This window comes from Engystomops pustulosus, chromosome 1 (assembly GCF_040894005.1).
Source record: "Engystomops pustulosus chromosome 1, aEngPut4.maternal, whole genome shotgun sequence".
NCBI classification, from domain to species: domain Eukaryota; kingdom Metazoa; phylum Chordata; class Amphibia; order Anura; family Leptodactylidae; genus Engystomops; species Engystomops pustulosus.
This window is the reverse complement of record NC_092411.1, coordinates 287,398,211-287,413,707: the sequence shown is the minus strand read 5'-3', so window position 1 is coordinate 287,413,707 and position 15,497 is coordinate 287,398,211. Positions and strand designations below refer to the sequence as shown.

The following is a 15,497-nucleotide window of genomic DNA, read 5'->3' as shown; positions in this document are numbered from 1 at the left end:
CAACATCAAGTGACATTGACCCCAAAGGGTGAATTCTCAGAACTGGATTCAGAGGGTGAAACCCCAGTGTTGATAAAGAAAGATATGTATACATTGATGGTATTACATTGTTTTATAATTATAAGTTTATTATATACTAATTTATTCATATCACATAGTAGTAGTAGGGCGTTCCGATTAGCTGACTAAAGGGAGAACTCAAGTTGATAAAAGGGTTCCCCCAACGCGTGGTGCAGAAGCCTTTTTTTGAGTGTGTAGCATAGTGGACAAAGAGGACATAGGGGCATATTTATCGCAATTGCTAGCACTTGCGATTATTTTGCCCTCTCCGCCACCTTCACGCCAGTGGGGTGTGAAGGGGTGTGAAGGGGGGGCGTGGCCGGACGAGCGAAGGGCGCGGCTGACCGGGAATGGGCCGGCGTGGGGCGTTACTGTCCCTGCAACTGCGCATTCGCTGTTGCTGGTGACTTTACATATGTTGATAAACGCTGCGGAGCTGGCTGCCCCGAGTCAGTGAGGGACAAAGAGGTATAAAAAGTAAGAAAAAGTTATCTTCTAAGTTAAGGTAGCTAAACAAGCCAAAAAGGCAGAGAACTTGGGTTACTAAGGGGGGGGGGGGGGGTTGACCCTTTGTCCTTCCGTAGAGTCTGATCTTACCATCAAGGCCCTGTGGGGTGATGAGTTGCATGAGTAGGTCTGGAGGACCGAGCAAGAAAAAGGAGCCATGTCCTCCCATTATGAAATTTTGGATTTCGAAAATATGATATGGCTGAAAAAAAGCGCGAGAAGGGCACTAAAAAGAGTTTGGGCGATCTAAGGTATTTAAGAAAGAAAAAACTTCCTCCCTCTGGTTAAACTTTCCAAACGGTTCCTTGATGAGATCTCCTCCTCAGAAGGAGTGCATGAGGCTGGTATACTCGTTGGGGCTTGCAGAGGGAGACTGACTCAGAGTCACGTGACAAAGATGAAAGAGGGGGTGATCCAGGTGGGACTTTAGGGACCAAGAAGTCCACTAATGATATGGACACCTCAATTTTCTTAAAGAGAAGTTGTCCTTCCTCTGAAGGAAATAGGGGAAAGGGGTCCTTTTCAGATGACAAGTGGTAACATAAAAGCTGTCTAACTCATTATGGCAGCACTCACTCTGTTGACAATGGCACCCATCAATGTCACCAGCATGAAGTATGACGTGGCTAGATTTGTAGTCTTTGATTTTCTCGGCTGTGTTGAAGATGACATTTTATTTTTGCAGGAGACCAGGCTGCCAGGTTTTTTCAACCGTGTTTAAAGCTAAAAAGGAGTGGGGACCGAACCATATAGCGGAGTGTTGGTCCTTTTTATCATATCGGTAAAAAGCAGACAAGTTACGGAGTTAGAAATGGAGAGGTGTCAGATCCTTGATGTCCTCCTAAAGGAACAAGCGCTCCGCCTTTTTAACATCTATTGTCCCCCATCCTCCAAGTGGGACAGGAAGTGGCTCTTTATGAAGATCATGACCTACCTCTTTACAAGTCGGCAAGTGGCTTTTGGAGGGGACTTCAATGCAGTCACGAGGCCCTACGATAGAGGAGGTTGCAGAAACAAGCTCACTTATGATATTCACACACACTGCCCGATGGGCATACGGTACCACGCTGGAGAGGAGTGCTCATCCCTCCCCATAGAAAACATCAGTGCATGGCATGTTCGCACACACGGGGAAAGATAGGGCATGCAAATTTGCAGCCGCGGAAAAGTCCCGCAGACGGTTGTGTGAATGAGGCTTTAGTAGTATAGCTAGTGAGGCTCGCCTAGTAAATGTCCACATTAGGCACATCTCAGGCTACATGGGGTTCACCTAGAATACGGGTAGCTGTAGGTCTAGAATAGACAGGTTGTATTTACAGGAGGAAGCCATTTCTTCAGCGCTGTCTGTTGTTGAGGTGGAGCTCTCTTATCACTGTTTAATTTTGTTTTCTAAGATTGATATAAACCCCCCTGATGAGAAGAGGCCATTGGAAACTCAATTCATCTCTCCTAGAAGAAGCACCTCTTCGGAGCCAGGTAACATTGCTCAGCATTTGCAGCAGTAGGTCAGAGTGGTGGGAGAGCCCCAGAAGCCTGGACAGATATCGCTTGTATCAGGACCTGAGGAGGAAACTCCAGCATCTCACTTTGACAGGCATTAGTCGTTAGGACATCTCCAGAGTGAAATTCTTGCTTAAGAGCTGTCAGTACGAGAGGGATTATAGGAATTAGTGCTCACCCACCCCTCACAGAAGTTGCAAGATGTCAGCTATGCTTTGACATATGAAACCAGGAGGCATCGGTAGGCACTTCAAGGGTGGTAGCGTATGCCGATGATATCCCCGTTTTTGTGTCCTCGGGAGGGGAGGCGCAATGGGTGATGTCAGAGATTGACCGCTAGAAAGAGGCTTCTGGATCCAAGATCAACTGGGATAAGTGTGAGAGTCTCTGGCTAAGAAAAGGAGCGGATGAACCTGCTCAAAACGTACCTGCTGATATATAAAGGAAAATGTGCATCTTGCCAGAGCCTCTCTGGACTCGGGTATAAAGTCTCTGGACCCAATGGATTGCCCCAGTCGTGATCTGGGGGTGGGTTTAAGACTTTCGAATTCCATTAGGATCCCCTTGAAGTTTTGGGACTTGGCTTGGCGCTGCTTCCATGGAAAGCTGTGTGTGAGGGACAATCTGAAGTGTAGGAGCTCTGAGGAAAGGGGTTGTCCCCGGGAGGAGTGCGGTGGTCTGCTGGAGAGCATGAACCACTTCCTGCTTCAGTGCCCCTTTAACACAGAGGTGTACAACCGGGTGGGCGCTTCCATCCATTGGCCCGGGTTGGCCGGTCTCTCCTATGCGGAGTGGGCCTATGGAGCATTCAGAGGCCTGGGTGGCCGGGACCGCTGCACGTTATTCCTAGTCAGTCTAGTGGTCAGGTACCACACGTGGAACGCATGGTGCTTAGTGTCGACGCAGCATAAAATCCTCCCGGTGGATGAGGTGGTTAGGAACATTGTGGGTGACCTGGTGAAGGTGCACTCTCTGGAGTATGAGAGGCTGGGCACGGGGAGGGCCTCTCTCCTTTGGAGGGGGTTCTCCATTAGTGTCCCTTAGTCTGTCATCTCCGCTCCTGGTGTTGGGCTGATGCTGCACTGTAGGTTTTTGTTTTGTTTTATGAGCATGTAGTGATGTAGGGCTTTCAGGCGCCGAACCTGGGCTTTATGTGGTTTGGATTGATATAATTGCATTACGTTTTCATCATGTTGCAAATGCTGTATATATTGTATATAGTGTAGTGTTAGGTTGGGCGGGGGGTGATGATGGGAGAATTGTTAAACTGATATTGGAACCTGGAATGGACACTGGTCTGGACACGGGTGCTAATTGTGAATGGGGCTGGACCAGCAGGTAAGTTATTGTATATATTGTATATTATGTTTGGTTTGTGTTATGTATTGTTATGTTTTTTACAGCTCTGGAGTACAATTAAAAACTCATGTAATTTATGTACATATGACTTGCATACATTTGTTTAAATGTCACTAGTGTCCTTGCCTACCCGAAAAACTGTCTTTGTCCATTGGGATCAGGTTCCGGGCCTGGTAGAGATAGCAACGTAAATGGTACCGGTTTCCATCTATAAGAGGAGAACAAACAATAAATTATGTAACAAATAAATGTCAGATCCCTACAGATTAGAAGATGAGACAGGTGAACTGCCAGCAATACGTTACATAGACATATTGGGGGATAGTTATTAGGCCCTCTGCGTCACGTCAGTTACGTAGAAGCCCTGTAATAATAGCAAATGCTAGCAAGTGCGATTATCTACCCCAGTCCGCCACCTTCACGCCAATGGGGCATGAAGAGGAGTGAAGTAGGGGTGAGTTTATTTCTACGCCAGGCTCCCTATGGTAAATACCCCCCAATATATGATACTAACTGCAATCTCCTGGCAAATATATTAAGGCAAATCAAAAATATACACAAAACGTATACTGACAGTCAAAGATGCAGGAGATGGTCGGCCGGTTGACTCCTAAGCTGAGAGCGCTTGTGTTTCTTCCATCATCACTTTTATCATCTGTTACTCCACCCTACAAGAAGAGAGACATCACATTATAAGATCTCATTGGGATACTAGAAATATCCCATCATGGCCCCACAGCACAAGGTTATCCATAAAGTGACCTGATCCTATGACCATACAGGACAGTGAACATCTGAATATCTCCCCAGTAAGTTTCCTGGTTGGCTGGAGAGGGTTTGGCCAGCTCTCCCATGTTACCTTCAAAGTTCTTTCCTCTTTACACCTGGAGCTACCTTGGTTTTACAAGTAATACCTGCTATAGCTTTCCTTTGCTGCCGTCTACTGCTCAAATGGAGTGTTGACACCTGCAGCATCTCATGCCTGCTACTGAAGGGTTAGAATGTGATATGTATGTATGTTATGTTGTAACATTTATTATCTTTCCTGCAGAATTCTAAGCTGTGATTGGTTGGTAGCTCATCATTCTTTGGAATGAGCTATGCAATAATCTATATATAGGGGTCCATTCCAAGGTGTTGGAGCTTCTGTCTTAGTCTTGAGTCCTAGTTCTTTATTCTTAGTCTAACTTGCTGCAGAAGTAGCAGAGCCAACATGGCTCCTATTTTGAGTGGTTCATGGTTGAGGTAACTCCTAAATTCTCAACGGAAACATCTGCACTGCCAACCAATCCACTGTCTTGTGTGTGTCTGAATGAAGGACTGTTTTGATCTTGTTACTTGCTTCTGCGTGGACTGTGTCTACAATAAAAAAAAAAAACTGTCGGCCACATTTATCACAACTAGTGAAGTCTATACTATGTGCAGCTGCCCTGTGTAGAGTACAGGGGGCGGCAGATTCATCAAAACTGGGGCTCGTTCTTCATTCATCTGGGACCTCCTGCACTGATCAGGAAGTGGGCAGAATTTTCTTTTGGTGCTCTTTGTTCATGCTGCAAAGTTGTGGCAGACTAATCAGTAAAAGCCCCTTTAGATGTACATTTTTTCTGTCTTCAGTATGATCCCTGGCTGCCGCTAACATCACAGGCCTCCACATCTTCTTGTATCTCCCTGCTGGCACTGTGGACCAAGCCACCATAAAATATTTTGGTACACGGCAGCATCACAACCAACCACTGAGGTCCCAGGGAATCCAACTCCCCCCATGCAGCATAAGAGCCCCGGTGGGGTAACTATGACAATACAGCACAGTGACCAGATCCTGTGACCATGCAGTAATACCAACACCGTAAATGACCTGATCCTGATAATGCCCATATAGTACAGTGACCTGATCCTTAAGCCATACAGAAAAACCCATATAGTATAGTGTCCTGATCCTATGGCCATACAAAAATATCCATCATGTTATCCATGATGTTATGACCATACAGTGATACCCATACGGTACAGTGACGTGATCCTATAATAGCACAGTGCATGGGCTGATCTTTTGACCATACAGTACATGACCTAATACTATGACCCTACAGTAAAGTGTCCTGATCCCATGACCATTCTATCTGCAGGTACAGCCTGGCTGTGAACTATGACCCCTCTCATAGATTACATGCTATCACCATGAGGCGCGTTTTTACGATTTTCCCTCGATCACATGTGTTACACATTGGTCTACGGACGACATCTGCTGCACCACCTCGGTCTTATATACAAAGTGTCCTCTGAGAAGTCAATGGCTGTTTGAACATTGGATGCGGTTTTCTACTGTGTAAATAATCAGAGATAATAAGATGTAAATTACATTTTCCCTGCGGCGTGTCGGAAGCTTTTTACCGGTGACTGGTTTATTTAATCTGAAGCCCTGATAGCAGGAAAAGTCATTGAGGAGCCTTCTGTGAGGCGTCAACGTGACACCTACACATATTATACGGGAGGTGACACATGACACAGCTGGTTCTCCACAGACTCCAGAGATCCCTGCCACGAGACGTAGGTGGTCCGCGCCAGCGCTGCCTGCTTTGTGTAAAACTGCGGGGAACTGCTCCAAATACTATCACACCGAGACTAAAGGAAACTTGTGCTGTGTCAGCGGAGTGACAGCTCAGTAGATGCGGTCATAGACCAAAGCACTGTGCAAGCACGGAGAAGGAGCACACCCACCAAGCGGTTGGTAGATATGGCCGGTTGGGTATCGAGTAGCTGATTTCAGTGGAAGGCCACAATCTGCAAGTTCTGCTCTTCTATCCATCTAAGCAGTTTTATATGGAAAGGCTTTGAATATAAAACACAAGGTCCCTAAAATTGACATAGGAGACATAGTCCCTAAATTGACAGTCAAAAATGACTGCGATCCGAAATAATCAAACCCAATGAAGATGTTCGATTTTTCCTATGATTCCTTGATTAACTTTTTTATTTTTTAAGTTGGTGTGTTTAAATGGGCTACTCATGGGTGGAATCCTGAACACAACCTGAACTCAGACCACAGGCGATGGACTTCACTACAGCCAATGGAAATCATTTTAGGAAATATTGGACGGTTGTTAAAGGCCATAACCCGTCCAGAATACATAGTCACCCTCTAGTTTCTTCTCTACAGCCACTGTCACTTGTCTAGTTTTATTGGCAATTATACCAATAAAATGGACCCATGACAAGGTTTGTTATTAGCAAGGTCTATCAAGTGGTCAACATGATCCTCAAATCAAAAACCGTAATGGTAAACATCCTATATGTTTAGTTTTTGGGTTTCAGAACGTCATACAAACTAGCAACTTATCAACCTCTAAAAAAGTTGGGTTGAAACACTAAGTTTGAGAGAAACTCAATGCGCAATAGTTAAAACATTCTGGGAGTTGTCCTTTGGTGGATCATGGTCACAAATGTTGTAACCCTAGACCTCCAGGATTTGCATGTATGCACAGCTGGTTTGTAGGCTTTGATTTACTCAACAAAAGTTAGTTGAACATTCCTTTGGGCTCCATTTGTCTGGTTTACATCAACTTATGTCCCTTTAAAGAGGTTCTTCGGGCTGACTATAAATGGTTTGGTCATTGATTCAACATCAGTGAGAATCCAACAATTGGGCTCCACACCAATCGGCAGATATTAGTAGAAGGCTTCGTAGAGTGCCTTGTGGTCATGCTGTATTATTACAGTTCATCTATGGATTATGAGCTGCAGTAGTGTCCACCATGTGCCTTTTGGATCCCTACAAGGTGCTATAAAAAGCTGATAGTAGCTATTTGTCATTCTTCGAGAACCCCTTTAGGAGTCTATGGGCATTGGATGCCACTGTAAACCTCCCTCACAGTGCAACAACTGTTCTTCTACCCTTGACTGCAAAACCTTTATAACAAAATAAGTTATCGCATAAAGAACTAATTTATCCGCAACCATGTGACCGGTCCATAGAGAGAAGTAATACTGCAGGTACGATGCCAAAAAGCCACTAGCCAAAACTGCTTACATACTGCTCACAATACCCTGCATTATCCCTCCTTGGCCCACCGTGCCCCGTGTGTGGCCTGGGCAATAAGTCATGGAGATTGCAGAAAGGAAGAATTTCTGGGTCATTTCATGCTATAATGCCTGTGATATACGGCACACACCGGCTGTGATGTATTCAGCTGCATGGCGGCCCGTGTTAAAAGTTCACTCCTCAATAAATGAAGAATAAGTCCAAGAAGAGAGGATCATGGGTGTGAGGACCTGTCCAATGTAAGCAAATTAGGAAATGTGACACATCCATAACCAGATGACTCTTACATGCCCAGAGCAGAGAGACACGAGATTTCAGAGAACCCCTTCGAGACTCCGGTCCTGGGTCAGAAGTTAATGATGATGATTGGCTCCGGGGATGGAAGCTTACTTTACGGGGGTTAGTATATTATTGGTGTAAGATCAGTCTTTGTGTCTTACTGTAAGCTACAATAATACTCCACTGTTCCCCTGCAAGCAAGCCACCTTTATAAATAGCAAGGAGTGGAACAGCGCAGGATGTCTGAGATTTTCCAAAAATTGCTTATGGAAGGTTTGGTGGAAACTGCTTTAAAATAAACATAGGGACAATTACCGGGAAGTTCAAACACTGTGGATTCCAATGTCAGGACTGGGAATGTTAACCCTTTGCTGTCATAGAGCTGGGAAAATGTAAACAATATGTTCTGGTGAGTGGATAGACGCCCCCAAGAATAGTATACAGAGGCTTTGCTTTGGGATTTGATGCTCCTCCTTGAGTAGCTCGGAAGACACATTGAAAGACCAGTCGATGTCTTATCATTACTGAATATGGTGTCTTTTATGTAGCAGTTGCTTATGTATAAATTTACATATGGACGTAGGTGAAGTAAAAAGAAAAAATATGTTGAGGACCTCCGATGTCCAGAGGATTGGTGCACTGGTTCAGCGGTACAGAGGGAGCATGTAACTATGTAACTCACACTCAACCAGATGAACACACATTCCAACACAGATTAATTATTTTCTCTAGTTCCCACCATTCCCCATCAATCAATGCTGTTATTTTAGAAACCTGATATGCTAATAAGACTATGGACTATCTACTGTCAGATGGGCAGTCCAGGGCAACGCCCACATGACTGCAGAGGGCCTGATTTACATATTAGGTGCTTCAATTAATGGCATTGATTGCTCGTAGAGGCAGAATGATGGCTTAGAAATGATGTAAAAAGTCAGAGTTAGTAAAAGTGGTCAAAGGTCCTCTTTAAGTCCCAAAGCACCCAACTGGTTTTCACATAAATGGAACCCCTGACCTTTTTTTCGAGGAGGTATCATTTGGAAGCCATCAAAGTTTTTGAGTGTCTTACGAGCTCTATTACACAAAAGTCTCTATTCTCTATTACACAAAATTTTGCAGAACTGAAAACTAAAGATAGAGGCATCTGAATAGGATTGACCACTGCTGAAGTTGTGTAAATCTATGTTATATCCATGTTTTGCAGAACATTAACTCATAAAAAGAAAGTTCTAGCAACTTGTTTATTGGTAAACCAAAACAGTTTGGCTGTGATGGTGAACAACCATTGCCTGCACCAAGAGCCATCTGTGAGTGCTCATCGTAGAAAGATGTGTTGCATCCCAGAGGAAAATAAGGAACCCTACAAATGAGTCTTTTTACTCTTGTGGCAACTTTTTGAAATGTGTTTAAGCTAAACCGATCCACTGGAACTCCGCCAGGTCAAAGTTAGCATGGGTTGTAACGGGTCACATGTGAACAATAAAAAGCTTCCAAGATGGTTCCACTAGAGCCTTAGACTGATCATCATCACTGTAGGTTGCAGAGGTATCTACATTGTTTTGCCTCCTTCCAATACTGCATTCTGTCCATTTATTTTACCCAAGTTCCTCCTGCAAGCTGGGAAATCTATTTCTGTTTATCTGAGCCTAACAGTAAGAGTTGTAGGTATGTATGACTGTAAAATCTGAGCCAATTATCAGATCAACCACAAGAAAGAGGTGAGATTGCTCCTCACACCAAACCTCCTGAGCAGCTCCTCGAAGCCTCGTAGGGGGAGTGAATGATCAGAGCCAGGCTAAGTAGCAAACGAAGAAATAGAAATGTTTTTTCTATATTCCAGCCAGACCACTGGCAAATCCCAGCCATCCCACTGCGTTACGAGAGATAACCTTTTCCACTAACACTGACAGAAACGGATATTAAGCAATCACCAAATCTGGCAAGACTTATGGAGATGGGTTAAGAAGATCGACCCAAGGACATTTTTATTCCTTATTTTCCCTGGACTCTTGATGCCGCTTGGTAAAAGGATCCCGTTATTTGGCTCAGGCAGCAGGCGATGGAATGAGCTGGGATTTGTGGTTTCTATGAGGGGTCTCTGATGAAGGACCTGTTATACACTGTAGTACATTGTGGCCCCAGGTCATGTCCTCTTGGCAAATCCATGAAGCCGCCGGAATGTACATGGCCTCATGCAGAGAACATGATCTGGCTCTATTTTTGCTCTCAAAGCCCAGAGCCACTGGAAGGAGTGAGCATCGATCATGCACAGGAGGTTTCGTCTGGTCTAGTCTTGTCCATAAAATGTATTAATAAATCAAAGAAGCGAATCCGTTTTCGAGACCGCTCATTTTTCATCCTCCTGTGCCTGTTCAACAATGTGTCCCCTATACATAACTCACACAAATAATCCACAAGGGTGGTTCATCAATCTATATAAATAATTTCTTATGCCATTATGTTTAATTTTATGTGATTGCTATGGATCTAGAACAATTATGTGAGAGGAAGTCCCTTGTAGGACTCTATGTGACCACTTCTTCTTACAAATGACATTAATAACAGATTGTTGGGGTGGAGGGAACCCTGGTAGACTCACCAACATGTCACTAGAATGGGTTGTGTTGCTATATTTCCTACCACTACAGTTCAAAACATCCAGATCTCCGTTGCAATACCAGGCGCAGCCACTAGTGAAGGCATGGAGCCATGCCTGGTAAACATTGAAGGATGTTCGGCGTGGTTCCATCAACCAGTTGATCAACGTGGAAGGAGAAAGTAGGACATCACCAATGTAATGCTGTTTTCATGTAAAATATTTATGGCAACTTTGGCAAAAGAAAGTTTTTTATTTGTAGATATTCCAGATCCACAATCTCTCAGTTGACTTGTCTATAAAGGTAAAGAAAGCAATTACATCCCACTTACCAGAGATCCCTCTAAGGCAAAAACAGCCGCAGCTCCCGTCATCTCCAGGGGCTCCATCCGTCGCCTCCATCTCCGCCTGCGGAAACTGTCCGTCTTCCGATACTTCAGATGAAAGCGCCATCCAAAAAGAGAAGCGTACTCCCAGCCTTCACTCTCAGACTCGTCAGGCTTGTGCTATGAGTAAGAGTAACATGATTACAGGGATTAGTCTCCTAACCAAGACTAACACAACAGCAACATGTCAGATATGGAAGGGACGTCACCCACTGCTGGTGGCAATGAAATATCTGCTCTACTGCAGTCAGGTTAGGTTCCAAACTCATGGTTCATTTAAAGCAGTGGTCCAGGGTTTAGGCTTTGACGGTGATTGATTGTTTATGACAATAAGTAGGAAAACATTCTCATATGTGGCTTTTGGTAGACCCCACTATCTAAAGTTTTCTTACAGTTTTCAAGAACCGTAGTAGCTATAATAGTCCTTCACTTTCCTGGTGAACGTCATCGCTCTCCTCATCAAAGAATAAACACTCCATCCATGATCCTGTAGAGTCGTGTTTAACAAAAAGGTATCCTCACCAACCCGTCCATGCAATGATCAGCATTGTTAGAGAGTCCTACCTCTCATCATGAGGACTAAGGCTTGGGGGCGTTGACACCATCTTTCTTTGTCAGGACACCACCATTGACATTAGGTAACTGCCTGATCCGGAAGAACCCGGTGGGTTAGGCAGACTATCATCTAACGTATATGGGCAAAAACATTCCACAGAATGGAATAGGAGTCCACCTACCCTAATTTTTTATGTTTGAGTTGTGGGTCACTGTTTCTCTGCTACACATAGCATAATGGAGACATCTAGGAAAAGGATAGCACATGGCTCATGGCCATCTAACTGATATCATGCTGAGTAACTACACGTCTGCTATGCACAAGGAGGTGAAAAGTGAGAGATGGTTTGGAAAACTGGCAACAGTTGTATTATTTGATGAGATTTTGAAGCTTATGTTCACCTTGGACTTTGTATGGACCATCTACATTTGATTTGGGTCAAACTTATGAAAGAGGAACATTGTCTGATGGTGAACTCTTTAATTTTTTTTTAAATAGTATTGTCTAAAACTCCTCAGAGATGACTCTGGTGAACACTGTTGGCACAAAGCTTTAGGGTCAGGGGTTCAAATCCAAGAGAAATATCTACATGGAGTTTGTATGTTCTCCTTAGGTTCCTCTTGTCTTCATACTAGAGATTGTGGTGGTTTCAGGAAACAAAACTTCAGCCATCAAACTTGTTCTTATGGGCAAATCTGCACAAAGTAATTTGGAAGGTGGGAAGGTATAAATAGCCAGAGATATTAGCACGTAGTTGTAGATGATAAGGTGAACACCAAACTATCTAAAACACCAAACATCAGACATCAAAATATTTTATAAGTTGAGTTTGGTGCGTGCAGACCTCCTGGCTTCAGTGTCTCTGGCACATACTGTGGTGAAGCACAATAGGCAGGAGCAGGCGCTGACAAGCCGGGGAGCCTCTGTGGTAGCCTTTCTAAGGATCTCTGTGCTGCCCTCTTTTATAACATGCTATGCTGTTTCACTGCTACAGGTTATAAAAAGTGCATCTGGCAGACGCTGGACGCTGGCCGCCGGCCGCTTGTTTACTCTCAGCTTTCAATAGGACGTTTTATGAACGGAGAACACCACGTCTTACAGCTGCCCAATGCGGTCCGACGGAGACACCTAGTGGAGGAGATCTGTGGACTGCTAAACGTCTGACTATGTTGGTATATTGTGATCTATGTATAAAATATCCTCTGTATATAGATGTAAACAGGGTGGCAAAAATTGGCAACTATATTTACCCAAGGCGCCGTTCATGTCATGTAGGGTCTCTTGTTCACAGGGATCCAAGGGGTTAGATCTCCTCCGAAATTTTTTGTGTCATAAAAATTTCTTCAACTTTTGTAGATACTTTAAGGCCATCAATAAGAACCCTGCTTTGTGTTATTGAGTTTTTGTTGCACATTTTATCCAAATGTGGGAAAAGTTTTATCACACAAGGATTAAGGTGTAAAGGAAAGATCTCAAGGGGGTTTCAAGCTAGTTCATCATTTGTTAAAAATGTTTTTAAATATTCAAATATTGTATAAAAATGCTAAGAAATTATAATCAGCTTATTCTCCTCCAGTCCCATTGCTACCAGATCCCTGGATAAATTCTACTTCCTGTCCAGTTTAAACAAACAGGAAATGACCACTCAGCCGATTGCAGGCAGGAGAGGTGTGTCATCCATGCAGTCAGTGATTGGCTGGACAGTTGTCAAATATTTCCTGTCTGAATGTAAGTCTAGCAGGGAACCTGATAACAGCTGAGCTGGACCAGAAATAGTTGTAGCATATATTCAGATGTAAGAAGGGGTAATTTCTACCTATTTCATTAACTTTAACCTATTTTTATCGAAAATCTATAGAAAACAAGAACACGAGACCCTTTTCTGATCTGAGATCTCAATACAATGCACTCGCTGACAATATGCCCCCTTGTATAAACCATCGGTGGCCCCTCGCTTCCCCTTCATGTATCCTCTGCTTTTACAAACTGGATGCAATTGAAAAAACTAATAAAAACTGATACCTTCTTTAAAATCTCAATTTGCTTGGGGTCCCTCCTGCGCAGTCTCACCCATCGCTTCCTTCGGTTTGTGTGATACATCTTTTCTGTAGGAACCCAGGATTTGGGTCTGCGGTCTGGTGGAATGGTGATGCCGTACTCCCAGCCTGCAGGTAAGATATGGCACAATACACAATACATACTATACAAAATCAGATATAAATCAGAAGGGAAAGAGATCATCTCTTAAATCTAAAACATCTACTATATGGCTGACCATGACATTTACAGCCCCAAGGTGACCAACTAAGGCAGTGGTGGCAAACCTATGGCACGAGTGCCGATGGTAGCACTCAAAGCCATCCTTATGTGCACCCATGCTGCCACAGAGTTTGCCAGGTTGAGGCCTATTCCTTTGGTAGCCCAGATGTTCTGCATTCAGTGCTATTTTAAAGAAACCCATTGTGGGACTGCAGGAGGAGCAGAGCAGTGTGAACAGGGCTGGATTACCATTTGACCTCCTGGACCATTATTCATTCTGTTAAAGGGAACCCTGGAGGGAAACTACAATGATAATCAAAATCCCCCTCCTTCTCTCAACAGTATTGGTGTCCTCAAGATGCCAATGTGATTGGAAACTGTGGCAATAAGTTGCTAAATAAATAAATAAAGTGTCTGCACTTTGTGATAAATTAGTGTGGGCACTCGACCTCTAAAAGGTCTAACATCACTAAACTAAGAAATCAGTGCTATTATCTCCCGGAAGTCCATGAAGATCATCATTTGTGGATGATTGACTTGTCTTACCCTGCTCATCCACAGCTCGGTTAATATCTGTTGTCCATTCTTCATCTTCCCAGTTCCACCCTGGAGGACAGTCAGTCTCATCTTTGGGGAGAACTTTTTCTCCATTCTGAAAATTGAGACACAATAATCATCACAATAAGGAGAGAAGATCTACTGAGTCTGAAAAACCATTGCTCCTCTCAGTAATGTGACCTCATGTACATTATAGACATTGACACAAACTGAAGGTCCATTTAGTACGACTAGACATAGTGGACCTGAGAATCACCCGCAATCCTGGCCGGTGGGAAAATCCACAAAGTACCCCCCCATTTATTGCTTATGTAATCACCTCTGTACATATACAACTTAATAGCTAACAATATATACTGACCATTTTCAAAACTTGGCTTTATATATGAGTTATACTTTGACCAGCCTTGCAGACTTTAGCCGGATTGGTTGGCCATCTAATGTGTATTTTGTTACAAGACTTGTCTCTGATGGCAGATGTCAACGCGGCTGATAATTTTGTTGCCAAAGACTCTACGTATTCCTTTCCTTTTATTACTGTCAAAAATTTGTGAAGGGTTGTCCTTCCAGTCAATGTCAGATAATGACTGGCCATAGATGTAAGAAAGGTTTTTGGCAAAATATCAATCGGCCAAGTACTTTCTCTCCAAAGCCCCGATACTTATAATCACAGTCAGCCAACCATTAAAGTTTTATAAATAGGGAGAGGTTAGAAAACCATTCAGGACACCCCTACACATTAGATGTTCAATCAATCTTGCTGAAATCAGACGGTTCAACTGGCATACATCTAAATGTTCCAGGGCTCTAGATGCCTCAAACAACACTGCTTAAGCCATTATACCTCTCCCATCCTCACACACTGTCCCTACACAAAAATAACAACCTTGTAACCCAAGTGAGCCTACACAGTGTAAGCCTCTTCCGTACCACATCTGTGTAGGCTTCAGTCATATGAATCCACTGCCCACCAGGAAGTCTGGCCTGGTTTTCAAAAACTTCTTCCACAAAGCTCATGTGACCAGCATCCGTGTCGTATAATAACCTGGAGAAACATGAACAGAAGGAAACAGAAAATGAAAGGTTTTGGAAAACCTGAGTTTTAGAAAAATTCTAGACAAGTCCAAGATTCACTGACCATAAGGTCTTCGTTAATAGGAAAAAACATTGTCAATCCAATCACACCGTCACTTAAAAAATTAAGTTTCTGTGCCGGGTGCTCTGTGTTATCATATGAACAATTGGACTCAAATTAGACATAAAGGAGAACTATATGTAAAGATTGGTGGAAAAGGAGATAATGGGGCAGATTTACTTACCCAGTCCTGTCCCAATCCCGCGTGCGTTGTCCGAGGAGGATTCGGGTCTGCCGCGATTCACCAAGATCGTGCGCCCGAG

General features: G+C 43.7%; 1 protein-coding gene across 7 annotated transcripts in view; it reads right to left on the bottom strand.

The window, feature by feature from the left end:
* DYSF (dysferlin) overlaps positions 1-15,497 on the bottom strand; it is a 173,496-nt gene that overhangs the window by 64,648 nt on the left and 93,351 nt on the right. For all 7 annotated transcript variants that reach the window (XM_072126385.1, XM_072126387.1, XM_072126390.1 and 4 more), the window contains 6 exons: positions 15,030-15,144; positions 14,088-14,193; positions 13,305-13,447; positions 10,673-10,846; positions 4,001-4,094; positions 3,557-3,634 (listed from right to left, as the gene is read on the bottom strand). In XM_072126385.1, coding sequence (XP_071982486.1) covers positions 3,557-3,634; positions 4,001-4,094; positions 10,673-10,846; positions 13,305-13,447; positions 14,088-14,193; positions 15,030-15,144 — 710 coding nt within the window. The remainder of the gene's footprint in view (positions 1-3,556; positions 3,635-4,000; positions 4,095-10,672; positions 10,847-13,304; positions 13,448-14,087; positions 14,194-15,029; positions 15,145-15,497) is intronic.